Below are 27,690 nucleotides of genomic sequence, written 5' to 3' on the forward strand. Positions count from 1 at the left end.
ATATAATTTAAATAAAATATAAATTGTATCTTAAGGATAAGGACAAACATAGAACATATGATATCCAAGCCCTCCCTGCGTCTAATAGATTTCACGATATTTGAAAAAATATTATATAATCTATTTTTATTTGCTTACTAATAAATGCACATATACCAAAACAATGTAAATTTCATATTTCTTAGTAATCTATTTCCCCATAATATATTTCAAGTAATCTATTTCCCCATAATATATTTCAAGTACGCCCCTAACTTCATATCCATATACAAACCATGATTCATTTTCTAAGAACTAGCATCAAAGGCCAAGTCAAAAAGCATACACGTCACATATTTAACTTTAAAATCACCTGTTCTCTCTTCTTTTTCATTTTTTTTTTGAAGGAGGTGGTGTTGATTGGTTCTTAGAACTGCAAAATCACTCTTTTGTTTTTAATCATCACACTTTTTTAAGCCATCTATCATCCACACCAGCCAATCGTTTTGTTAGTTCTAAATCCCACGTCAGATTGCTCTGGTTCTTGCTGGGGTGGAGGCTTCGGCTCTCGAAGCCTTGCAGGATCAACAAATATGACCCAACCATCCAAGAACTTAGCATTCATCCCTTCACGGGCTTTGTTTGCCTCGTCTTCTGTTGCATATCTCACAAAACCAAATCCCTTGGACCTTCCAGAAGCCCTATCAGTCACAACAGTTGCTGGAAAGGGCAAAATATATATGAGGTATGTTTGATAGTTAACAAAAGCAAGTCAGCTTTAAGTTACACTTGTCAACAGAGTATCACATAAATTTTAAGTTCCATAGAAGATGCAGCCAAGTCAAATAAACAGAAAAGCAGAGTTCATAGGAAAGATTAGTCGCAATGAATGAAAGAAAAGAAATTAAAAAGTAAGAAAAGAATAGAAGAGACTTTTTACAGGTCAAGGAACTGGACTAGCGCCCATCTATCAAAGGAGCAAAGCTTTCACTTGTTTGTTTACCTTCGACAAGTCGGCCAAAGGGAGAAAAAGCCTCGCTCAACTTCTCGCTTGTGGTTAATCGTGAAAGGCCTGCATCATATAAAGGATAAGAACTCATTAGTAGTGTATTAAAAAGAGCTTTGGTGAACCAAGTTGGGAGGTTGAGGAACCATATTGCTTCGTAGAAAATATGCAAACTTTCATTAACTAGGTAGAAGTAATGATCCACTTGTTTTTTTTTTCCCTGGTTGAGAACCACTAATCCACTCATTTAAACAAAGAAATAAACATGGCCAGATGTCTTTTTTGGTTTGTTGTTGCCGTTAGGTAACAAAACGAAAGAGAGTAGACTTAGGTTGGTTGGCCATATGTGGTGCAAACCCCGTACAGCGCCTGATAAGAGGTGCGAGTTAGTTCAAATGAAAGGCTCAAAAAGAGCATAGGACAAGCCCAAAAGGACATGGTTGGAAGTAGTGAAAAAAGATGTGAGGAATTGAGATTATGGCCCTTAATAGTGCAGAATGGCGGACCACGATTCGTGTAGCCAACCCCAATTAGTTGGGAAAAGGCTTTGATGATGATGATGATGTTGTTGTTATTGTTGAGAAACCACTGATCCACTCATTTAATTAAAGAAATAAACATCTCGGAAAGAAAATTGCATGCATAACAAGAAAATAGAAAAACGTGAGGTAGGTCAGCAACCAAACATCGTAATGAATACCCCGACAACGGATGGGACCTACTTGGTCCTGAACGTTGGAGGTTCTTCAAATTATGTAAAAAGTGCAGTTCACAAGCCATACAGAAGTTCCTCACACGTCCAAAGTAGGCGGGTCCTTCAGGAGGCACACGGACCTCAGAAATAGTGACCAGCTTGCCATGTTCAAGTTCTCATTTACACTAAAGTGTATCTACCAGAATAAACTGGTGTAAAATCAACTGGGAGGAAAACAATTCTACTGTAACTGCTTATATCTCTTAATTTTTGTTTCAATCAGTCATAGTTGCCTAAATCTTAAAGAGGTTTAAAGAATAAAAACCAATCTACAGTAAATTTGGTAGTATAAGACCATAAGAACCTTACCATCACAAACCAGAACCCCACTGTAGTTCTTAATGAGATGGTGGTTAACAAACCAAAAATGACTTTGCTCAGAATCCTTTTGAACTTGATGGGTCATCACCAACCATGAACAAGCAGCCAGACCAATTGGATTCTTACTCAATGGGTTATCATACTATATGTTTACTTGTAACTAACTTTCCTTTTATATTCCTGCCTGTTTAATCTGGGATATTTGATTATTCAAAAAGCATATTTAGTCAACTGGAATCATTTAATATCCTTCAACCATGAACAAGCAGCCAGACCAATTGGACTCTGAATCAACAGGTCATTATACTATACATTTACTAGGAGTTAGAACTAGTTTTTCCTTTATATTCCCTGGCAGTTTAATATGTGAGATTTGATGATTCGAGAAGTGGTCAATTTGTCAACAATAATGAATTAACATCCTCCAATAATTTCATTTTTCTTCCTTCACTTGGTTTATCATAAGGTTACATCAATCACATCTAGTCCCAGCTCCCTTGTGCAAGTTACCCAGAACATCCATCCATGAGCTCATGACCTGCACATGCCTCTGTTATGGTACAATTAAGGAGATCTGACCCCTAGCAGCAGTAGCATGAGCTACCAGGTAAAACCCGGACTGGCTCTCACAAATTCTTTATTGTAACTCTCTGCTTACATCTTAGGCTCCTACTCCACAATCCTTCGTTAAACCTCTTCAGTAAGAGTTGACATAAAATCACCAGAACATGTAAGGGATGAAGTGTCACGAGAATCGAGAAAATTGATAAAGTTTTTATTTTTTCGATTTTTTGCCACAACAAAGGCAATAGTTCGTGGATAGAAGCCATAGAGTTGTTTGGTTGATGACTTGGTGTATTTGTTTTTTGTTTTTGCCTTTGTGCATTGTTTCTAGTCACGACTTCTAGTTTCCTACATTGACATTTGGGATTTCAAGCATTTTGATGTCTTGCAATCTCTTTGAGACTTGCTTCTACAAATATATTATGGGTGTGAATGTAATATTATGTTTTCATCTATTTCACCAAGCATTAAGGCTCTTAAATTGCCCCAAAAACTCCCCAAGGCATAAAACCCTGCCCTAAGAACTCCTTTGTCATTTGGTTTTTCGGGGGGGCAAGGGGGGGGGGGGGGGGGGGGGGGATGGGGTAGGAGAGGGTTCAATATGTGTGAAGGCACCCTGTTCCTGGGCGGGCACCTGTGCTTTCTTGAACATTGTGTATACCATAAGTTCCATCAGCTATTTGACCAACAAAGACCAATTCATGGAAAGTTTAGGAACACCTATGGTATAAGGACGACAAGAATATCACATCAATAGGACCTAGAACACTCAAAACAAAAGCTAAGAGGGTTTGGTATGTATAGGTGTTGAATATGGTCCACATTCCACAACCCACAAAAAATTCATAAGTGAATTTCAAAAACCATTCTTCTTATGAAAATACCATTGCTTTTTTCTAAGCACTACCTTTTGGAAAGTACTTTTAAACATTTGAAAGGGTGTAGTTGATAATTTTACCAAAACTAATCACAAATCTGGAATGAAACTCAAGGTACTTTATTAGAATAAAGCTTGTCTTGTGGTGAAAACTTCAAGAACGTCCTAGAAATAACAAAATCAACTTTTGTATTTCAATAAACTATCAGCTATATCATTTCACATAACAAAAGTACCCTTGAAAATGACAATGTCAAGAAAAAAGCAATATTATTTTCTGTAAAAGGCATGGCTCCCACCCTCCTCTAAAAGTTACCTATGGGTTTTTTGAGGGGTGTGGATCAATCAACCCCCCCCCCCCCCCCCCCCCCCCCCCCCCCCCCCCCCCCCCCCCCCCCCCCCCCCCCCCCACCTTCAAAAAAAAAAAAAAACAGACATACGCACGCACGCGTGTTCACATGCACTTGCGCACTTCATTTTATAGCCCAACGGCGCAGATCGAATCTGAGCAACGGCCATAATTATTATTTTTTTATTCTTTTAAAAAAAAAAAAATTTGACCAAACCCCTAAACCAAATTATCCTTGAAACGTTCAATGATATTTTGGCCAATTTCTTATTTGAACTATTCTTTCTATGTTTTTTGTATTCATTGGGTGCACCCTTGTAAGATGCATAGGCACTCCAAATTTCATGTGAATAAGATTTGTAAAAAATAAAAATAAAAAATTAGTTTTTGCCATCCAATTGATGACTGGGTCGTCGAGACCTTGCTCATGCCCAAATTTTTGCATCTTTTGACTCAGAACAAATGCGTTATGAGTATTTGAAAATCATCCCGAGAGATGAAAACATATTTCGAGGTTGCACCGCAATAGTGTAAAACCTACTTTTTTTGGTAATTTGGGCCCATAATAGTCCATAAATGTTTGATTGAGCCCAAATTTGTCACCTAAAGGTGGGTGAGGTTCAATTTGGGCCATTAGGCATACAACTGCAGTACGTGAGTAAAGCACATTACAGTGGGAGAGCACATCACAGTGGTATACTCTCCACACATACACAAATACAAATCTATCTCACATCTGACAATTCACTGGAACTTGTTCATTCCATGATAGTCGTCACTAATTTTAAGACTGGCTCTTTCTATTTGAAAGGGAGTTACATGTAATGTATCTACGCTTAAATTATGTTTAATTCAGTTATTGTTCTTTGTATAAGATTACCTTAACTAATTTATGACTGCCACATCATTAATCAAGGAACAAGTGACTGTTCATCAGACAACACATCAAATCATCAACAATGCTAATAGTGTGCCATTTGTAGAGCATCCACCTAGAAATTCACAGTTGCTCAACACTCAAGAATGAAAGAACAAGGCTAACGCTCAAAATATGAATAGTTCAAAATCATTTGCCTTAATTACAATTATTGCTAACAACAGCTGAATATGTATATCAACTAGTCAAGTGGGCCAAGCTGTTATCTTTTGATTCTTATCTAAGAAAATTAATATTACCCAGTAGGCTGGTCCAAGAGATTATATGGTAGAAGCTTGACATATTTCACCTCTTAACAGTCCTATCGAATTCAACATTGCTGATTAACAGCAAAAGGCTCTACATTATATATAGCACAAAAGGACTACATAATGGCATTTCCAGAGCAGCACATACCTGTCAAAAATCGGAACCAGAGTTTAAAAATAGTCCCATCACTGCTGATAGAGAAGTGACAAGGCCTAGTAACATACAAGAAAACAGTTTGTAGAATAACGATTTCAAGAAATTTCTTTCATATCTTATCCCTTACAAAACGATAACTGATAGTTATCCCTCCTGGAGACAATTGTAGATTGCATGAAAACTAATTGGAGAACAGCAATATCAAGAGATCATTATCGTATCTCACATTTTAAACCCTCATAAGACAGTATTAGATGGTTGTCACAATAGACATAATAATCCCAGACCAGGACATGCATTCAGCCCAGGTTTCACACAGTTTTATTTTTTCTTCCTTTTTGGGTAGTAAAGCAAAGGGAAAACATTAATGCATCATTCAATTAGGCATTTCAATACAGCATTTTACTATCATAGTAATCAAATAAAAAAAGTTCTAATAAATAGAAATAACATGTGGCAGTTATTTTAATGCATTGCTAAGATGTTGCAACAAAGAAAGCAGAAATGGATGGCACCAGACCAAAATGCGGAAGTTGCCTATGGTTGGAGACAATGTATTGATAGCAGCTAGCAAAAAAATCTAACGTAAGCATAAGCATAAAGAAATGTTCGTGTCATCCTTACAAACATTGTGACTCCATGGTTGCATCTTTTCATTGTGCAAATGATGGTTCTTTTTGTAATTCTTTACATATGATTAGTAATATATCATAGGTTCTTTATTTTCATGTTGGTCGTCTCAGATTCTTTTTTAAACGGAAAAAAAAAAAAATCAAATACACAAGAAGATCCAACAGAACATTATTTAATCAACCAACTCCCAACTGCTATACTCATCATAACGATAAGAAAATTGTTTTATCATACAACTAATGATAGAATTCCCAACTTGTTTGCAGTTATCATATGATACTTTCAGGCTGCCACAAGTGTTCTCCCCCAGTCCCTCCCTATCAAAGTGAATCCTCCCGAGAAAGTTAAACTTCTTGAGTGACTAAAGCACTCTACACCAGTACAAAAGTAAATAATTCCGAACCAAAGTCAATGAAAAAGAAAAAAAGGGAAAATACAGAAAAATATTATAAAATAGAAAGCCTATTTCACAAGTTAAAAAACGCAAGAAAAACAATAATCAACAACAAAGGTAATTCAAGCATAAAAAAAAAACAAGAAATGTCATTCATAAATGGTACAACCAGAATCGAAAGAATCACATTAGGATATAGTAGAGGTTCAAACCGATTACCATGAATCCTAATTCAAAAATTAAAGAGAGGAAAGAAACCCTAGGTTATGGATTTGAAATGCACTGTAGAGGGAAATACCACTAACGAAGAGCTTGGTGGTGGAGAGCGTTGAGTTTGCCCTAATTTGAGTCAAGTGAGATGACAATCCGAAACTGCGACGAAGCCCATTAGAGGTGAACGCCATTGAAGCCAACACTCGGGAGAATCTTCTGCAGTCTTAAGGTCACGCAAGACACTCAAGCGAAGTAGGTATATATAGTATACACAGGTTGAGGTTCGGGAACTCCTTTAGGGTTAAAAAACTCGTGATCCGGATCGGAATCGGCCAATCCGCATTGAGAATTAGGCGACTGTTTTGGATCTCGTAAAATATCGGGAATCGGTCCGTTTCCCCATGAACCGGCCGGTTTCCCGTAATGAATAGGCAGCTTTTATTAAAAAACTGGTACAAACCCGTCCTTCTGAATTTCCTTTAAATTTTTTTACTTCCGATTCAGATTTTTTATCCACCTAGCCGTTGAACTGGATCAAAATCCTGGTGGTGCAATCCAAGTCATGGATATATTTTTTTAAACCTTGCCGCCACTTAAATTTAGCAGAGGATGTAATTTTGGGGCCAACGTCAAGTTGATCAATTTGAAGGTGTTTCAATTTCAAAACACTCTTTCCTACTGTGCCTTATATAAGGTAGTAATTTTATACAAACTCATTGGGGAGATTTGTATAAGGTGGCCCCCTTGTATTGTAAGAAAAAAAAATACACTTCTAAAATAGTATAAATTAAGTATATCAAGTGCAACTTGTTACATACTCAAGATAAAGTATACTATGAAAATATTATGTACATGCTCCTGCATGGTATAAATTTACTTCCTCTACAAATGTTTTTTAACACTTAGATCTCACCTTTCAAAAATTGGATGATCTCTATTCAATCTTGAGACATTATTTTTCTCGACTGTACATGGTGGATGCAATTACGAAAGTTTTTTTTTATCAAGGCCAATATATGGGCTTTAAGAGGTTACATGCCTAAATTCTTAGGACCTAAAATTAATCCATCTTGTTTTCCCCAAGGGAGTAAATGGATAGCATACTCTTGTAGGAGCATAATATCTTTTGAAAGCAATATTTATTTAACTCAGGTATAGTGTCCTCCAAAACAATATCAATGTTTATATGGTTGTTCGCTGAACCAAATGCGGCCTAATTTTTTTAAGAAAATGATCATACTGCCCTTGCCAGTATTACCTTTGGGGAAGTTTATTAAGATCCATGAAATTGAAACAATCAATAATAATCATGATATCATGCGTATCGGTTCAATGGATGGATGGTGATGGAAAGGAAGAGTAAAACTGCCAACTTGGTGTAGTATCATGTTCTTGTGCGTTTATGCTCTCTCCATCGCCATCTGTTGAGCGATTGGTACGATGTAGATACTTGTGTTTAGGGATTTTTTGTAGCCATATGAATTAGTATGTACTTTTCATTATCCTTGGTTGGGAGAAATTATGAAGTAAGCTTGCTCATTGTGGTACAGCTGGTCAAATATATGTTTAATTTGATGTTAATTTGGAGAAATCAATAATCTAACTTTATTAGAATTGAAAGTTAGATATGTAAGAATGAACTCAAGGCATAGGTGGTCAGGTTACTAGTTACTACAACATTAATTTTTGGATTCTATTGCTACCATGGTCGAAAACTCTTCCTCATAATGCTATAGTGAGCCAAATATATGTTTAATTTGATGTTGATTTGGAGAAATTAATGATCTAGCTTTATTAGAGTCGAAGTTAGACTCAAGGCATAAGTGGTCAAGGTACTGGGTACTACAATATTACTCCTTGAGTTCTATTACTACCATGGTAGGAGACTCCTCCTCAATAATCCACACCCCCCCTGTAAATGTACGGGTTTGGGCCCTAGTGATGATCAACTTGAACTCCAGGATTTGGCTGGGGAGTCCAAATCCGGATCAACAGATAAACACCAAATTTTCATTAACGTCTATCAAACTAAAGTTAAGTTCGAGTGGAGTCGATTCGATCTTAGAACTGTCTAGTATATATTCAAGGCCCTACCTAGATTCCAATAAATCAGGATCCACCCAGCCATTGTAGTCAATTCGATCTTGGAATTGTATAGCTCTAGCAAAGTTCCACCATTGCTTGTCAAGCAGAGTTGTGCCACCATTGTAGGCCACTAGAGGTGCAGATTGAATCGTGCTTGCTTATTTGTTCACACAAATGTATCGTGACAACTGTTTGGGAGGTCACATGAGATTTGTGTTTTTAAACAAAATATGTTGAATAAATGACAGAGGGTGTGGTTTGTATAAAGTTGTAACCTTAAAAAATCAAATTAAGGCGCACCTCAAATGTTTATCGTGGTGTAAAAAATTCTTGGGATAGTTTGAGAATCTATTGTCATCTCCAATTTATAAAATTTTAAACTCCAAAAATAGTTCAAATCGAGTAGATCTATAAACACTTGAAAATCTCAAAAAATAGACGGTCTAGATAATGTTTTAAAAAATATACTATTTTTAGGACTTAAAATCCCTTTTTCTTTTCATATTTATACATCTCGGTATAGAGATGATCAAAGGGTTGTCCAACATCAAAACAACCTTTTATGATGGATTTTTGAGGTGCACCTTAATCTACATTTTAAGGTAGCAACCTTACATAAAGGTTTTCCAATGATAACATATTTGATAAAAAAATAAAGAAATACTTCGTCTTAAAATAAAAAAATAAAGAAATACGTCGTCTTAACTATCACTTGGAAAAAGATCCACAGACGGTAAGATACAAGATAGGCATATAATAATGCAGAGAAAAGCCAAAGGGTGACTAACTAAAGTTGTATGGTACAAAAGCATTATAATGACCTCCTATCTAATTAGGGTGTGATTTCCATAAGGTTGCAACTTTAAACAATCCATTTAAGGTGCTCCTTCAAATTTTATCATAAGATATAATTTGGATGTAAAATATTCTTAAGATCATCTCAAAATCTATTTTCATATCTAATTATAAAATTTTAAACTCCAAAAATGATTAAAATCAAGTAGATCTATAAATATATGAAAATCTTAAAAATGGACAGTCTAGATAATGTGTTGTAAGATGCACCATTTCTGGGACTCAAAATCCTTTTTTTTTTCATAGTCATTCATCTCGATGTCGAGATGATCAATCAGAGGGTTTTTCAATATTGAAACATATTTTTCCGATAGATTTTTGAGGTGCATCTGTAGTTCTACATTTTAAGGTTGCAACCTTATAAATTTTTCCCATCTAATTATCTTCAAGATATCTCAATAAGAACTATATATATATATATATATATATATATATATATATATATATATATATATATATATATATATATATATATATATATATATATATATATATATATATATATATATATATATATATATTACTTAGCTCTCAAAAAATGAAATTTCTCAACCCCAAGAAGAAACTTCGGAGAAAAAACAAAATCTCCCATAAAGTCTCCATGAAATCCCAAGAATAAGAATTGTCACTGCTAAAATGGCACACATTCCTATATGTTTGCTACATTTGCATCCTTAGAATTGGACCATGAATATTAAAAACAAGTTTGAGGCCATGACTCCTTTTCTTTCTTCCAGGAACAAAAACTCCTGAACCATCAAAGAATGAGCAAAATTTCCTGTGAATAAAAGAATGGACTGGTGCTATGTACAACCTTGCCTCATCAGCTAATCTCAAAATTGACGAACTGCTTCTCTAACATCGATGTCCCCTTAAAAATCATAATTGGAAAGACCTCTGTGTAACTGTTGACCTATTTGAAACCAATTCCTTGTCACAAAGCTATAAAAAGCAAATATATAAAAAGAAAAGCATAATTATGAAAGAACAAGAGCATATTTACCTTCTCCTTGGATATCTTCCTAAAACCAAATTTCTCTATCCAAATGGATTGGGCATCCTCAGTGGCAGGGAGAATAAGCTTTTTCACATTCAATGAAATCAAAAGCTTCTCAATGCATAAAAATAAGCATCGGAAGTAACCCTAAGAAAATGGAAACTTGTGAGGGGATTTCAGATACAATTAAAGGCAAATAAGATTTGTTCAGAAGAAAATGACTAGACACTCAGTTTCGTGTGAAGCTTCGCTTCTACCTTTTGCCCATATATGTTAAAAATTCATATAGAAAAGATCTTGATGAAAGTACAATGTAAGGATATTGATGCCGCTTTATTGAACTTACCATACGAGAAAAATCTTTAGAATGATCTAACGGCACAGTGAAAAATAATATAATTTTTGCATGATTCATTTCACCTTTTCCTAGGGTACAAGTATGAAAAATTATTTCTCTTCTTCAAGAGTTCCAAATAAGCATTTAAGGGGCCCGGTTTCCATGGTCCAAGGGTGAAGGCTGTTGTCTTGTTGAACACATATAATAATAAATAAATAAAATTACAAATTCCTCAAACAAACACATCTTGCTAAATAATTATTGGATCATCAGTTACTTTGGTGCACAACACTTGAAAGACCAGGGAAAAGTACAAAAATCGACGGGTTTTGCTTGGCTGTGGTCATAACTAAGATGTTCTTTAGACCCTTCCGTATTGGAGGACATAAAGGCCAGCAGTAAAAAGGACGTAAAAGCATACTTCCATGGGAAAGATCCAGTTGATGAAGATCATTAGCAAATATGACATCCAGTGCCTTCAACAAGCCAAGGATGAAAGAAATCAAGCGGAAGGATCTGAAGTACCCATTGCTAAATTGTTCAAGGGATTCTCGTCTAGACACATGGTGGAAAGTTGAAGCTTCTTTTGGTTACTCTACTGAGGTTTAAATATGATGTGGATGCCAAGTTGACTTTGGTTGATGGATTTTAAGATAATCAGATGGAGGTTGTCATACGCTATGCAGGCCCTCATGGAGATGGCAACAAAATATTGGGTAAGAATTCCCAAAGGCCGCAGTTAAGAGAAGCCTGCAGCCGTTGGAGATTATCTATTAGTGTTTAATTCATTCAGGGGAAAGGCCAATGCCATATTTAAATATGGCAGAGCATTGGCAGACTTATACCTGGATGTCGTATTGTAGCAAACTTACAAGATCTCTTACCAACATAAGGTACATATATTCATTAAATGACTTTGGTACATATATTCACTAAATGATTGTCACCTAAAGTATGAATTCCTTAGTCCTACAAAATCATAATACTCCAGCATGAATCATGGATGCTTAATTGCTTAAAAGCAATGTGAGGAAATTTTCAGAGGTGACAGATGAATTGATCGTATGCTTATTAATCATGTCATGCATACATAGAAAGGTGACAGAGTGAACAAAGTTGCAAGTATGGGTATAACATGGGGCATTAGGCTTATTAGCCCTGTAAAGGCAACTCCACAAGTCTGTAATTACCTTTTTCTTGATGGAATTATCAAGTCTGTAAATACCTTTTTCTTGATGGAATTATCACTTATCAGGATGAAAGTATTGAGAAGGGAACACAAAAAATAACTGTCGTCACTGAAACTTCCATGTTAGTAAAAACTAGCTGAACAAAATCAGTTAACCCATTGGATAATTCATCAAAGTTGATATTCTGAATTTTTTTCTCCAGGATATACCCAATTTCTCTGCTTTTAACCATGATAAGTCTTGATAATTAAGATACAGGACTCACTCTCCCTCAAAGCCTTCTTATGGAGACAGAAGACCCAAGAAGCAATGGCATGAGAAATTAAGGAAGATTATTGCCAACTATGTTATCATAACCACTCACATAGATCTAGGTACAAGCCTAAGACTCTTGAACTAAATGCATGGCAAATCAAATCTCCAACAAAGGAGGAAATTGTTAAAAGAAACACAACTGAAATGGCAAAATATTATTATTCAATAAGATTGTCTTACGTATCCACGGCTATCATTGCATGTTGCAACCAAAGGAAGTTCAGCAACTTCTTGACCAAATATTCTCAGTAATCCAGCTGATGCAATGGCTGAGCTGCATAAACCAAGGGAACAAAAGATAGACACAGTTACAATGATATCTCATGGAAAAAATAACAAAAGGGAGCCTAAAAAGTAATATAAATGGACTCGGGAATACTTACTTAACAGTTAAAACTGCACAATAGAATCCTCCATATTCTCGGTCGCCCATTTGTTTTCTGCAAAACATTCAGCATAACAACACTTGACAGGTGAGAGCTGTTGATCCAAAACACATGACTAAAAGAAAACAAAAATGAAAGTACAAAGATCCACCTTGTTACAGTAAGTAAACAAAATAAACAAAACATATATTATGATGACTTACCCTTCAACCATGCAGCTTATTAAATCACATCCTGTCTGTTCAAGTAAAGGACCAAAGCACTCCTACAGAAGAGAAAAAAATTGTAGACATCAGCAATCCAATATAATTGTTAAAAAGGACCTTAACACACATTGACTTCATCCAAGTAAATAGGATTCCATTTTTCATTGTCATTTGATTTCATTGATAATTACTCTCTGGATCTTAGTTCATATAAGGGGGAATGGAGCCATATGCAAATGGGTATTTAAAGAATACATACATGCATGTTTCTGAGCACCATGAGTCTCACACATTTTCTGGTCAAGAATCAGAATGCATTCCTTAGTAATGAATGACGCACTAATCGTTTACATGTAGAATTACACTTGTTTATTGACCAAAATATCCTTCATATGTATTATAGTAACTCAAGAAAAATGGTACATATAGTGTCATAATGTGCACGTGTGTGTGTGTGTGTGTGTGGAAATGCCTTTGTACGCATACCTGCATAAGAAAGGGAATACGGTCAATGACTCAAGAAAGAATCTAGCGGTGCTGGACAGTCCATATTGTATTTTATTTTATTTCTTTACAAACTTGAATTTCTTGAAATTTGGGGCATGAATAAAACAAAATGAGGAACACCCCTTTAAAATATCAAAAAAATAATTAAAATAAAAAATTGACAAAAATAGCCTTGAATGTTTTAGGGGTAATTTGGTGAATATCTTTATTTGAATTGTTCTTTTATTTTTATTGTGTTGGACTCATTTTGTTTTATCTAGGACTCAAATTTTAAAAATTTTGAATTTTCAGAAAAAAAATACAAAATTAAATCACAGACATCGAAAGGCCCCAGATTCCATCCAGGGCCATTGGGCATAATCCCTCTTGTATTGTGGTCTTCTTTTGCTTACCAACTAAATAAACAATTCTACAATCTGTTCAGATAGGGCAATATGTGGGATTAGTGAGAAGATAAAAAACTAGAATGCAAATTTCAATGCCACTCTTAGCAAATGCAGAAATGTGATCCTTCAGCTTTCAAACCATAACTTTATGGCACAGAAGGTAGTCCAGATAGAAGTTGAGGGATGTTGGAAATAAATGACATACTCATCATGGTAATGGAAAGAATGATAGCATACAGGCATCAAGCCCCACATAGTCCAGCATAAAAATAACCTAGTAACTTTATCTAATAGGGTATAAACTGCAAAAGAAAGAGGTGAATAAAACCAAGTAGACAAACACAATAGTGAATATAACATTAGAAAATGCTTACATGAAACATTGTATTGGCCTTAGATAGTAAACACCCGTCATTTAAGTGCCAAGCTTTTCCACTAAGAAGCTGCCATTGCATACCAGTCTCAGAATCCATAGTTAAGCCTTTCTCTTCATACTTTCTCTTTATTATATCCAATAGAGAATCTGAAAGCATCTCTGCTCGATTGGTAATTAACTTCTGCAAAGTAACATGAATCATACTGCAATCCACACAACAAAACCACTTTCCTTCTGGCAATTCCTGTAATGGAAAAAATACATATATTTACTGAGCTCCAAATGTATTACAATCCAAACTAATTTTTCAAGCACTCCTGAAAGTACGAAAGATTAACACACAGCCGTATACCTTCAAATCGCATATCCCTTGATCCTTCAAACAACCAACATGGTACTCCCTCTCACACTAAACAAGAAATCAATTAAAATAAGCATATGCACTAACAAAAACAACAATAGCCATAAACACAACAAAAGTAATGAAGCTTACTTGATCACAAATCATAACAGTTCGTGCGTCAAATCCTCCTTTTGTGAAATCAAAATCCCTGTATAAACATTTGTCACAAGAAATAACTCCGCAAGCTATGTAAAAGAACCCAAACTCTTAAAACAGTCATAAAGGAAATGAAGGAAATATGCTAATCAATAATTCTAAATAGCAGGTAAAAATTTGTGACAAATAGAATTCTATTTGTTATAAAGGGTTCACCAATGCATCATTTATGCAATCCAATAAAATATGCAAAACAAGCATCAAGAATCACATTTTGATCAAGTGACTGAGCTTTGCAAGGCAGAATCAACAGTTGATCAGTCACCTCAAAATACATTTGGGGAAGTACTTTCAATTTGTTTTCAGTTTAGTGCCAACATAATTACGTGCAACAATGGACTCATACTTGGTAGAACCACAAAGACAATATGGACGAACATCTGCTAGAAAAACTTGCTCCATCTATGAAGTTGGGTCACACTAAGGAATGTGTTGGTTCCTTACATAGGTGTCAAAGTGCATTAGCTGATGATGCCACTACTCCAGTTGACAGTCACTGGATTTCTTTCAAGGATCTATACAGACCCTCCAAAGGCTTAAAAATAAGATTACAATATAACGCTTTGCTGGATTTCCCTCAAGGATCTGAAGAACCAATCCAAAGTGTGATATCTTATTAGGGGGATAAATGGAACACATTATATAATAGAGACATAATTTGGTTTCGTTGTTTAGGTAACTGAATATTTAGTAATTCGTTCCAAGTCATATTGTATAAGTGCGATTAGTCTAACCCAAGAAACTTGTCTATATGTTTTACCTTATTTGTCTCTCATATCTTCTCCTCTTTTCTTCCTCTTCTCTCTCTCTTCTCTTCTCTTCTTCTCTATAATGATTTTGTACTGAATCGACTTCGACCAAGATCTAGAACGTCTTTTCAACTGAACCAACTACAGATGCTTGAACAATTGGATAATGTTGGAAACTCTTCTCAAACTCAAGATGCACTTAATTCCTTCATACTTCTTCTGAGTTTGTTTCTTCTCACTCAAGCAAATTGGATTGGAAGCATCCTACCATATAATAATTCCTCCGATTTCTCTTCATTCAAACGTTATCCAAGTTACAATTTTGTTTCACTAACTGAATAGCCTAAAAATCTAGCTCACGGAGTTGATTGTGCAGATATTTCACAATCTCTCTCTCTAGAATCAGTTCTCCATGCATCAAGTTCTCCTCCGAATTTACTTTATATAAGTATAATCACAAAAACACATGGATTTTTGTATAATTTGCTTCTCCACGTGTTTTCTAGGACTTAGAGATGATGATAAGATGATTGATGTGTGATATCAACTAAAGGGGCAGTACATTTTTAATGATGTTCCCTAAGCCTCAGCGAGCAAAAGGAATATGAGTAGAAAGAGAGAAAGATATGAACGTCAAGGCTCAATCATCCCTTGACGAGAATTTTCAACTTCATTTGCCCTCTATAGAATTTGGCTATTGGGAAAGAGTCTTGCTTCAAGTGATAGTAACAATTGGCTTAACTATCCAAAGAATACTTTGTAAACAATGTCTTTTCTCACAACAAACATTTTCCTTGTCCAAGCCATGTAACTCTCTGTACAGACATGTTTTTTATTGATAATTTGGCAAGGGTAACAAAAAGTATTTGATAAAATCCCGATGATAGTATTCTATGCCTTCAAGCCATTTCCTAAAGTTACTGCTCAGTAAACGCAAACTCAAAAAAAATTATTTTGATGGTGGCACTAACATTGTCAGTATAAATATGAAAAGTATAATAAGATCAAAACGATTTATTCATAAGAACACAAGTTATGGTATTTCTCAACAACAAGGCATCACTGGATTGAAATTTGGTATCTTTTGGTCCTTGCTACATGTTGCTGATGATTGGATCACTTATTCCTATTCTACGTATTTGTTTCTGTTGCACAAACCTATAGGGGAAAGGACAAGTGGATAGCCAGTTAACATTGTTCCTCCAGCATGGTCTACAAACTCAGAGATGTGATTTTATGAGTTCAACAAATTTCAAGAGCTTGGTTTGACAAGCCAAACATTACTGTCGTCTCTATTAAGTTCAAAAGGAGTGGAGCGGTCAATTGGATTTTGAGGTACTACAATTCTTCTTGTACATAAAGATGACATATTGCCTGTCATGACATGGAAGCTATGATGGAATCGAGGATTTTTCTAAAGAAAGATGTTTGATATTGAAAATTTGGAAAGCTTAAAATAACTTATGGGAATATATTTAGAAAGCATTATCATCATATGATCCGTATCAAAATTATTTGGGGTCAGCTACACGAATAAGGTTTCTCCATTCCGGTCAATCAAGTGTTATCACTCGGTCAGACCATAAGTCACCATATCTTTTCTCACTACTTTCATCTATGTCCTTATAGGTCTTCCCCTTGCCATTTTAAAACCTTCTACTTAAACCAAATCACCCCTCCTAACAGGCATTGTTCTAGGTCAACGCTACATATGACCATACCACCTAAGTCTACTTTCACTCATCTTATATCATATTGAAGCTACCCTTAAATTCTATCGAATGTATTCATTTCAAATTCTATTTCTTGTCTTATCACTCACATCATCACAGCTATACTCATTCTATGGATATGTTCTTTCTTGGCCGCCCAACATTCCATCCCATAAAGCATGACTGATCTTACAGCCATCCTAGAGAACTTCTCCTTCAATTTCATCAGCATGCAATAGGCGCATAAGGCTCCAAAAGCACATACCCCTTCGTCCAGCCACACCACCTTCCTCAATCTCTCCTTTCTCATGGATTATTGACTCAAGATATGAAAAACAATCTCTTTTAGGTACTTCTTGACCATCAAACAATCTCTTTTAGGTACTTCTTGACCATCAATCTTAACTAATTCCTCATTTTTACTTATGTTATTTCTAAACTTGTATTCTGTGTATTAATCCGGATAATTTTAAAACCTTTAGTTTCTAAAGCATTCCTCCAAAGTCCTAACATTGCATTAACGCCATCTCTAGTCTCATCAATCAAAACTACGTCATCTGCAAATAACATAAACCACAAGAACTCACCATGTCGACACAAAGTTAACTCGTCCATAACCAAGGCAAAGAGATATGAGCTCGACTTATCATATTCAAATAAAAAAGAAAAAAAAAAAAGAAAAGGGAAAGAAAACATATCAATAACTTATTAATAAAGCCCATTCATATCCACAGTAAAACCATCTAAACACATCCGTAGGGAATCCCTAGAGGATATTAGCAAGTACTATTGTTCAGTGTTTAAACCCATATACCCTGCCAATACCAGACTAGATTTTTTTTTTTCTGAAAATGTTAACTTGCATTAAAGGGTTTATGTATAATAAAATGGCCCCCTCAAGGCGGGGTGGCCCAAGAAACAGGCAATATAAGGTAGGCACATAAAGACCAAATATAACAACAATCATGCTGCACAAAAAGGGAAATGGACTGTCCATGCAACAATTCTGCTCTAAAAAAATGTCATGTCAGGGTTAAGTGTGGGGGGGATGTTCTCTAACTGGAGTTCACCCCTTCTCTGGCTAAGGCATCTACAACTGAGTTTGCCTCATGCCAAACATGTTTCCATGAGACTCTGAGGCCACTAATTCTATGTTTGATCTCATCAAAACAAAGGGCCAATCTCCAAGGTGAAGGGGACCGCCCAACAGTCCCAATGATTCAAAAAGCGGACCGCCCAACACTTAGGCAGTCTGAAAGGCCTGGGCGCGCCCAGGCCTAGGCGGCCAATCTGGGCAGTCAATCCCTGGGCGGCCCGCCTAGGCGGTACAGAACCCACCTAGGCGGCCGCCCAAGCCTGCGCCCCGCCCAAGGGCGGAAAGAAAAATAGTGAGGGCATTTTAGGTCATTTGTTTTTTGTTTTTAAGGCCCAAAAATTAGATTTTAGGTTCATTTGAAACCTAAACATTGTTTGAGCCAAATTTAGAGAGAGAAAACCACCAAAAAACTAGATTGTGGTGAATTTTTTAAGATCGAAGGGTTACTCAAAGTTAACCAAATTTGATCAAAACATCGCCCATTAGTATTATATTTACATTTTGATGTTTTGCAAAGTTATTAGGGGGTGTTTTAGAAGATTTTGAGTATTTAGAAACATCTTTGAGGTGGAAGTTTCAAGATTGAGCAATCAAACTCAAAGTAAGTGATTTTTTTTTATTGCTTTAGTAATTTGCATTATTTTTTAGATGTCTTCTTCAGGATCTAATAGGAGTGGTGATCACGGTTGGAAATATGGCTATAACTCAGATCATAATGATAAAAATTGCATAAGATGCAATTTTGTGAAAAGGATACAAAAGGAGGCATGAACCGGTTCAAAAAACATCTTTCCAGTATCAGGGGAGATGTTGCCCCATGTAAAAAAACTCCGGATGTTGTTAAAGAGGAAATAAAGAATTTTATGAACTTGGTGAAAATGAAAAAAGATGAGAGATTTTCCTCTATAACAGATATTAGGTCTGAGGTTCGAGTCAATTTTAATGATGATGATCGTGATGAGGAAAGGATTGGGGAGGGATGTCAAGAGATTGAGCAATCCATTATTAGGGGAAAAGGGAACGGAGTTGTAATTGTTTCTGGTTCTGGGACAAAGAAGCCTCGGGTTAGAGGCCCCTATGGATAGTTTCTTACCTCGGCCCGACCCTGAGATTGCAGGAGAGAAAACAAAAAAGCAAACCACCATTGAAAATAGAATCAAGAAGGAAGAGAGAGATAGACCTGCGTATTATTTGGCTACGTGGTTTTATGAGGCGGGTATTCCTTTCAATATCGCTCGCTTGAGCAGCTTTTATGCTGTAGTAGAGGCAATTGGCTAATTTAGCCTTGGGATAAAACCCCCAATCCCATATAAGCTTTCAGAGCCTTTTTAAAAAAAGGCAGTGAATACCACGAAGGAAGTTGTAGAACTTAAGAAAGATGCATGGGCTCAGTATGGGGTTTCTCTTATGATTGATGCTTGGAGTGATAAGAAGAGAAGAAGTCAAATGAATTTGCTGGTGAATTGTCCAGTAGGGGCTGTTTTTTTGAGGTCGATTGATTCCTTCGATCATATCCATGATGCCCATTACATATTTCAAGTGATAGAGAAGGGAATCAAGGAGGTTGGAGAGCATCTTGTTGTACAGGTTGTCACAGACAATGCTGCTCGTAATGTTACTGCATCTAATTTGTTGCGCATAGCATATCCTAAAATCTTTTGCACACCATGTGCAACACATTGTATAGACCTCATGCTTGAGGCTCTTGGCGGTTTAATCGAAATATCAGGTGCAGTGAAGAAGGCCAAGTATATTACGAATTTTATTTATAGCCACCATATAACCATCAGCATGATGCGTACCTTTACAAAGAAGAGAGAGATTGTGAGGCCTGGTGTCACGAGATTTGCATCCTGGTACTTATGCCTAGATAACATACATTCAAGGAGAGTGCAGTTGAGGCAAATGTTTACCTCGAATGAGTGGAGAGCATGCAAGTGGTCTGAGGCTCAGGTTGAAAAGAACGGGAGAGATATTACACTTTCTAAGGCTTTTTGAAGAGGGGTGAAGGACGCTCTTAAGGTATTTTTTCCTCTTATCAAAGTCCTTTACATGGTTGATAGTGACAAGCCTTCTATGGGCTATATATATGATGCTATGGAGAAATGCAAAAAAGAGAAAACCCAAAATTTCAATGATGAAGAAACCCGCTACAAGCCTGATTGGGAGATTATTGATGATAAGTGGGATAAGCAGCTACATCGACCATTGCATGCAGCTGGTTATTTTTTGAACCCAACTTTGTTTTATACTAACAAGGATATACAAACAAATGACACAATTATGGATGGATTTAATAAGTGTGTAGAAGTGCTAGTCCCTGATCTTGAAATGCAGGACATTATATGCGTTGATGAGCTGATAAATTACTAGTGCTCATAAAATTCTTTTGGGAGTTCAATGGCAATGAGGCAAAGGACCAAAATTAATCCAGGTATTAAATATCATTATATTAATAATATTCTTCAGTTCATTTCATCAAGTTCAACGGTTCAAGTAATCAAGTATTTCTATTATTTATTTATGATTTTTTTTATTCCTTTGCAGCCCATTGGTGGAGCCAACATGGGCGCAGTTTTCCAAATTTAAAAAAGTTGGTCATTCGGATTTTAAACCTAACAACTTTTTCATCCGGTTGTGAGCGCAATTGGAGTACTTTTGAAGGGATAAGGCCATTAAGGTAATTTGTATAATTTTAGAAATAATACACGAATCATAGATATTAGATTTTAATTAGTTCACTTTCATTTTATTTTGTTAGGTTCATATAAAGAAGAGGAACAGGCTTAAATCAAAGAAGCTCAATGACCTTGTCCATGTTGAGTACAATCGATTCTTGAAGGATAAATTTGCTAAGAGAGATAATAGAGACCCCATCAGATCAAAAAATATGGACAATGCTATAGAGTGGTTAGTTGATGATGATTAGGTCGAGGGGCATGAAAGATTGACATGGGACATGGTCATGGATGCTTCAGGGACATCAGCTGACCCTCCTAAGGCCACTAAAGCTTCTGTACAGAGAACAAGGGTGGAGGAAGAGGAGGCAGATTCACAAGATACGGAGGAAGACGAGTCGCAATATGTCAAGGAGGGTGACGACTCCGTCGACTCCGATGAATATGATTCCAATGCAGCTGACCCAAGATTTTTTGATGATGAATGAATGTGGATTGTTGAATAATTATTAAACTTTATTACTTTGAAGTTTGAACTTTGATTGAAGTATTGTGTATTGAACATTTGAACTATTGGAGATTCTTTTGAGTCTTCAAGTATTACTTTCATAGTTTTATAATTTGGTTGGTTGGCATATTTTAAGTTTTAATTGGATATGGATTATGGAGTATGAACCGACTTATGGATTATGGTTATGCTTATGGAATGTATGCTAAATGCTAATATGTAGTATAATTTGAATATAACATATTGTCTGATACTCAAATAACTGCAGAATCCTTATTTGGATTCAACTGGACTATATAATCCTTATTTGGATGCAACTGGGCCGCCCAGGTTCTGGGCGCCCGCCTAGGCGCTGGGTGGCCTAGACCCCCAATTCGCCTAGGACCCACCTAGCGCTTTTTGAAACACTAGACGGTCCGGATAATGTATTGCAAGCTCTACTATTTTTAGGACTCGAAATATTTTTTTTCTTTTCATATTCATACATCTCGATTTTGAGATGATCAATCCGAGGGTTTTCCAACATCAAAACAACCTTTTATGATGGATTTTTGAGGTGCACCTTAATTCTACATTTTAAGGTTGCAACCTTATATAAACTTTCCTTATATAAACTTTTTCCATATAGGAAAATAGCCTTAACTCTTTGTAAATTGGTTTATCTAAAAGACCTCAACCATTGTCATGTCAGGTGCTTTTTCCTTGGATATGATTTACCATGCATCCATCCTTTTTGTCAAATTAAGTGTTAATGAGCAGAAAAAGAAAAAACATGTTGCAATGGATTGCCAACTTTAAGGGGAGTAGATGTAGCCATAGGCAATAACAATCCATAGACAATGACTGAAAATGAGCCAGTAGATAAGTGTAAAAATCCACCCCAGAAAGGTATATAGTACCATATATTAGGCAAGTTCCATATAAAGCACATACATGTATTCAGTTGTGGGAGAGATTTGAAAATATATTGCATGGGCAAAGTCATAATCATTGACTCATCTACATGCCTTATGTTCATCTTTCCTTGTCTTTGAAGCCCTTTTGGACTTGTTAAGTAACTGTATATATGTTGAAGGTTATATTTATCGGACCCAATCCATGTATCGTTCCTATATGGGGCATGGAACCCTAATGAAGGATATTTATTTTTTGTCCTTCTCAAATTTTGTATATTATCGATGACCGGGACTTTTAAAGATTTTATTTCTCATTGGCTGTGAAGAGGCTGAATTACTTTTCTGGGTTCTCCACGGCAGCCCATAAACACACACATAAGAGAGAGAGAGAGAGAGTAAACGTATAACAACTTAAAAAGACCATTTCAACTGGAAGTTTCAATCCAGTAAAACAGATAAACTCGTGTGTGTGTGTTTGGATGTTTGTGGGTATTCTGTAATCCACCTGCATATGACACAGCCTCCAACTTCAAATGGCAATGACTTGATGCGATTCTTGTGGGTTAGCTTACTTGTCTGAGCACTTTGGTTTCGTGAGGAAGCTAATGAAGGTCTCCTGCTGGCCAACTTTCTTCTTGGTTCACTTTTACCAGAACAAAATGGGCAGAAATGGTTTTCTTTTGACACAAACTGCAATTCTAAACAACCTGCAGATACATATAGAATTAGACTTCTCTTTTATTAATAAGAATTAGAGGAAATTATTACATGTAGCTGTAGGTATACTGAAATTACTTCTAAGGCAAAAGTCACTTAAAAAAAAGTAGATAATATGGTATGCATATATATGTCCATATGCGTGTATACGTACATACATGCATGCATGCATATATATATATATATATCTATATATATAATGCTTCCTGGTTGACATTCAAAACCAGGTCCACATGAAGCCTCCAAAGTTATACATAATTCATATGGATATTGGGAAATTATAGAAAGAACCTCTTATAAAAAAATATGCACAGACTTAACTTATGAAAGAAATGGCTGTGAGCAAACATAGTAGATAAACTCCAGATCCTAAAGAAATATCGACAACCAATGACAAATAGATGTTGCCCGCACAAGATGTCAGAATAATTGGAATTTAATTGAGGGAACATGGAAAGTAGAAACAATCAACTTCTATTTAGAGATTATGTACTTCCCTTATCAGTTAGTTCTACTAATAAATTGTTTTTGTGATACATAATTTCTAGGTGAAAAGCCTTCTACCCAGAAATTATATTCTTTGTTTTTTTTTTAAACTGTTAACTGTATTAAATATATTGAGTAATGGGGTATTACAAATAATATCAGTATACAAAAATAGGACTGCCCTAACGGTTGGGTGCCCTATACAAAAACCATCCCAACAAATCTCAGAAAATCTCTACAACCAATAACTTTTTTTTTGGGGGCGAGGGGAGACGCTAGAACTATTAGGGGGCTCAGTAGCTCAAAAAGATGCCGAGCGACCCAACTGTAGGATTGTTAGAAGCACCCTCCCTCACTAGGAAGTCGGCATCAGCGTTGGCTTCCCTCCAGATATGCCTCCATGAGATACTGATAGTGCTGGAAGATGAGTTAACCAGCAGTAAGACCTAGGAATAAGAGAATAGACCATTGTTAAGAGTCAAATTGCCACCTCATAAGTCATCAAATTCATTCCCTAACATGCGCTTTTCTCAGTTTCGTTTACATAAGTAATGTTTCTTTGTTTAAAGATTCTAAGAGCCACTCATCCACATGAACAATATAGGGATAGACTCTTCAAGTGTAACTAGGGACTAAGGTTATTCTAAGTTATTTAATACATTACAAGTGAGGGGCATAGAATCAAGCAATATCTCTAAGGCACTTTAAACAGAGTAAAATTGCAAATATTCATTAGATTCATGTAGGACTGCATATCACTTAGCTTCTCTCTTGTATAACTCTGCTACAAGCAGGCAGGGAACTTAAGGTTTTCCGCTACGAACTCTTCACTCTATTGAGTTTCCAAAGAAAGAGCCTGATGCGAGGGCCTTGATCAAAGGCGAAGAGCCGGCATCACTTAGCTCCTCTCTTGTATAATCATCTATCTAACCTAACTATATGCCCTGCTTTAGAAGCGTGTTCAAGTTCAGGTTGCCAAGATAATTTAGCCAAGTTGATCTCAAGTGCTGAGTTTTAAGCCCTATAAAAAAAATCTTGTGGCCACCATCAAGGCAACCATAGAAGGTACTCATGCAAGCATACCATAGTTACATATATGAAAAACATATATATGCTTGTGAAATCCACTTCAGTGAAAAGAAAACAAGGTGTCTATAAATAGGAATACTAAGAATAGAAAGAGAACACAAAAGAGAAGATAGTGAAATCCAAATAGAAATAGAGAGTGAGAGTGAGAGAGCTGAAGCCCCTCAAAGTTTGAACGTATGTGGAATTAATATCCCGGTTTTCTAAAATGGGTAATTTAATTAAGAATAGACACCATAAAGACGCTCCTATCAAGGTATGGACGTAGAAATGGAATTTGAAGGATGGGAGAACAAGAAAAATTTGAATTTTTTAACATGAGTTAAGAATTTCATGAAATAATGTTATGACGTTATGCATGAAGTCCCCAAGGGGTAGGACTGGCAACGGGCCGGGCCATCCTTGGCCTTAGCCCTGCCCAGCCCTGATCGGGCCCAAGAGGCCTAGTCCCAAGCCAGCCACATCCCTATCAAGGCTGAGCCAGGCCAAATATATTCCAGAAAGCAAAAGGGAAAAAAAGTAAGGAAAGAAAGGCCAGGCCAGGACGAACTGAGCCGGCCCTGTCGTGGCCCAAGCCCGGTCCGACTCTCAGGCTGTGGTAGCTGGGACTCAGACCACATCTTGTGGACTAGGCTAGGGCGGGGCTGGGGTGGGCCGTCCAGCGCATTGCCACTCAGGCAATCAGCAGAAGCTATTAAGATGTTAAATAAAAAGCAAATGTCAGGAGCTTGTTAAATGAGGATATTTTTTAGAAGCTATTAAGATGTTAAATAAAAAGAAAATATCAGGAGCTTGTTAAATGAGGATATTTTTTAGAAGTAGAAGTCTTGAGTCAGATGGCTTCAAGATGGGGACATGAACACAAAAAGCTCATAAACAGAAGTACCATCTATAGAAGGTGGACCTTCGAAAACTAATCAGGAGATAGTTACCGAGGCAAGCTCCCACTAGCAAGAGTAGTTATCTTCCTCTAATTCAACTATAAAAAATGACTTGCTTCGTATCAGCTCCATCCCTCTATGAGAGGAAGAGAACTCATTTCAATCGGACCTGCTTAGAGCAATGAAAATCAGAAATTTGTGTTTTTTGTCTCCCAAAGAAGAGCGAACCAGGACCAGACAATTTCTCTAGTGTGTTCGACATGGCATTCTAGGAAATTATCAGCCTGAACTTGAAGTTATTGAATCTATATTTTTCCAAGATTGCATGATCCATAAATCCTTCATTTCTTTATAAATTTGTTGCTAAGTCATTCAATTGCAGTTAAATTTATTTAGTCCTGTAAGTGACGTCCCCAATAAACTTAAGTGGTGCTGACTGATTAGCATACTTATTTTCCTTTAGAAAGTCTAGTGATACAAACTTCCTTCTTGGCTGATATCTATGGTGACTAACCTGACCTCATAGGAAGAGATCTTGTAGAAGGAAGACTCATCGTGGTCAATGCATACATTACTTCTAAAGTCCCATAATATCAAAATTGAAAAGTTTTTGTGGAAGATATAGCTGTTGCGATATTCATATCAAAAGCATATGACCATATTTAGAAGCCTTTTATCTAATAATTCACATGAAGATTCAACTCCATTGGAAGTGAATTTATTTGGTTCAAGTTTGTTTCTAGACCTCATCAGTGTTCTTTTTAGGCCACAAAAGGTCTCCGGTAGGGCAACTCATTATCCCAAAACTTGCTTATCCTAGCAGACCAAAACTTAACCACATGTGAGTCTTCTTATTGCAGGGAAATCCATTCCTAAAATTGTGCTCCCATGAAGTATACAAGAGTAATTTATCTGTCATCCGCGGATGACACCTAAATGCCCCACAAAATAATAATAATAATAAGAATATATCCTTGAGTTAACAATAATATTGGGGGAAAATAAAAAACAACAAGACTCATATATCTCCACTACTACCAAGTTAGAGCTCATCAATTGTTCCCTTAGCTTTCCTCTTCATCAGCTCTTAACAAGCCACCTGGGTGTTCTTTAATTTCCAGGTAGACCCAAGGCTGATTATATTTCACCTAAGGTGGCAAACATTAGATAAAAATTTGCACTGTGGAAAGCCTAGTTCTCATCTACAGTTGCTGACCAACACTCACAAAATTTGCCTACACCACTGATCCAGTGTATCATTCACTATTTTACCAGCCCAAAAGATATTTTTGACAATATTGAGAAGCTCCTAACAATTTCTCTAGTCATCATTCCAGCAAATCAAGTAAGAACCAGATCCTGTGAAATCAGATCTGTGGAATCAAAAAGGAAGGTGGCCGAGGTCTAAGACATGTTAGAGGTGCTAAGCACACCAAATCTATAAAATTAGATTGGAATCATGACTTTGGATTAAATCCATGAAAATTATGTGAATATTACTATGTTCTCAAATGAGATGTTGCTCCATATCCAAAATCTGGAAACATATATTTGCATTTTACTGCATGTTACCCCAAGCTCAAAATGGCTTATTGGATCAAGTAAAATATTCTAACTTCAAGAAAACATTAAACAGCTCAATGCATACTAAGTTGGGCAGATGAATTTACAAGAAAATATGAACCTTTATGGATAGATCTGGAGCATTCATCACAGAAAAGCAACTCCCCTCCATTTCCACAAAAATGGCAATGATCAGATCCGGTGGTCGCACTAGGCATTTGGCTGCGTGATATGGAAATTGAGTGATCATGAAGAGACCGACCACTGGCAAAGATATGTATGTAACTGCAAAACAAATAGCATTTAAGTGAATCCATAAGGAATTCTTGGACTATATTAGCTTGTGAACCAATATTTATATCATGTGATACTCACGGTTGACGTCGAGAAGCATATCCAGCATGAGCCTCAAATTTTGAGGGGCTAACCTATTCATCAAGATAAGGAGTTCAAGATCTAATAGCATAACAGCATATTCACGAGTAACTCTTGGCCATAAATTTGAGGCTTACCAATTTGCCACAACAATTGCAAACTATACCATTCCCTTTCTTATAACCTTCTAGCACTATCTGTGAAAACAACAATGCTTTAAAATGTCAGCAAGTGGACCATGCAGATCAGAAACTTATGTGGCAGAGGATGGCCCTGCGAGGCTGTCTGTGTGGTTGTACTTTTAATTTCACA

General features: G+C 36.3%; 2 protein-coding genes across 5 annotated transcripts in view; both read right to left on the reverse strand.

Annotated features, from left to right (window-relative positions):
* Positions 1 to 207: 207 nt before the first annotated feature.
* On the reverse strand, positions 208 to 6,666 carry LOC18435999 (RNA-binding (RRM/RBD/RNP motifs) family protein). 2 transcript variants are annotated; one of them, XM_088873553.1, is made up of 4 exons: positions 6,518 to 6,666; positions 5,027 to 5,183; positions 983 to 1,051; positions 208 to 699 (listed from the first exon to the last, which is right to left on the reverse strand). In XM_088873553.1, the coding sequence occupies exons 2-4, from the start codon at positions 5,067 to 5,069 to the stop codon at positions 464 to 466; spliced, it is 348 nt and encodes a 115-aa protein (XP_088729679.1). In that variant the 5' UTR covers positions 5,070 to 5,183; positions 6,518 to 6,666; the 3' UTR covers positions 208 to 463. The 2 variants fall into 2 exon arrangements, with proteins under 2 accessions (XP_088729679.1, XP_006846093.1); XM_006846030.4 differs by lacking the exon at positions 5,027 to 5,183.
* A 3,272-nt stretch (positions 6,667 to 9,938) lies between these two features.
* LOC18435998 (uncharacterized) overlaps positions 9,939 to 27,690 on the reverse strand; it is a 38,664-nt gene continuing 20,912 nt past the window's right edge. For 2 of the 3 annotated variants that reach the window (XM_020668319.2, XM_088873554.1), the window contains 12 exons: positions 27,516 to 27,575; positions 27,379 to 27,431; positions 27,125 to 27,288; positions 22,776 to 22,977; positions 14,566 to 14,623; positions 14,425 to 14,481; positions 14,071 to 14,316; positions 12,801 to 12,862; positions 12,595 to 12,651; positions 12,392 to 12,485; positions 10,376 to 10,516; positions 9,939 to 10,285 (listed from right to left, as the gene is read on the reverse strand). In XM_020668319.2, coding sequence (XP_020523978.2) covers positions 10,196 to 10,285; positions 10,376 to 10,516; positions 12,392 to 12,485; positions 12,595 to 12,651; positions 12,801 to 12,862; positions 14,071 to 14,316; positions 14,425 to 14,481; positions 14,566 to 14,623; positions 22,776 to 22,977; positions 27,125 to 27,288; positions 27,379 to 27,431; positions 27,516 to 27,575 — 1,284 coding nt within the window. In that variant the 3' untranslated portion in view covers positions 9,939 to 10,195. The remainder of the gene's footprint in view (positions 10,286 to 10,375; positions 10,517 to 12,391; positions 12,486 to 12,594; positions 12,652 to 12,800; positions 12,863 to 14,070; positions 14,317 to 14,424; positions 14,482 to 14,565; positions 14,624 to 22,775; positions 22,978 to 27,124; positions 27,289 to 27,378; positions 27,432 to 27,515; positions 27,576 to 27,690) is intronic. The other variant, XM_020668320.2, reaches the window with a different exon arrangement.

The sequence above is a fragment of the Amborella trichopoda genome, chromosome 8 (genome assembly GCF_054954075.1).
Source record: "Amborella trichopoda isolate Santa Cruz 75 chromosome 8, AtrichopodaSantaCruz75HAP2 v2.0, whole genome shotgun sequence".
In the NCBI taxonomy this organism is placed as follows: domain Eukaryota; kingdom Viridiplantae; phylum Streptophyta; class Magnoliopsida; order Amborellales; family Amborellaceae; genus Amborella; species Amborella trichopoda.

Excerpts from the sequence above, each read along its gene's own strand:
- LOC18435999 (XM_006846030.4), bottom strand. The coding sequence starts at position 6,623 with ATGGCGTTCACCTCTAATGGGCTTCGTCGCAGTTTCGGATTGTCATCT. Across the intron at positions 1,052-6,517 it reads CACCAAGCTCTTCGTTAGTG|GCCTTTCACGATTAACCACA; the intron begins GTATTTCCCTCT and ends TATATGATGCAG. Across the intron at positions 700-982 it reads CTTTGGCCGACTTGTCGAAG|CAACTGTTGTGACTGATAGG; the intron begins GTAAACAAACAA and ends TGCCCTTTCCAG.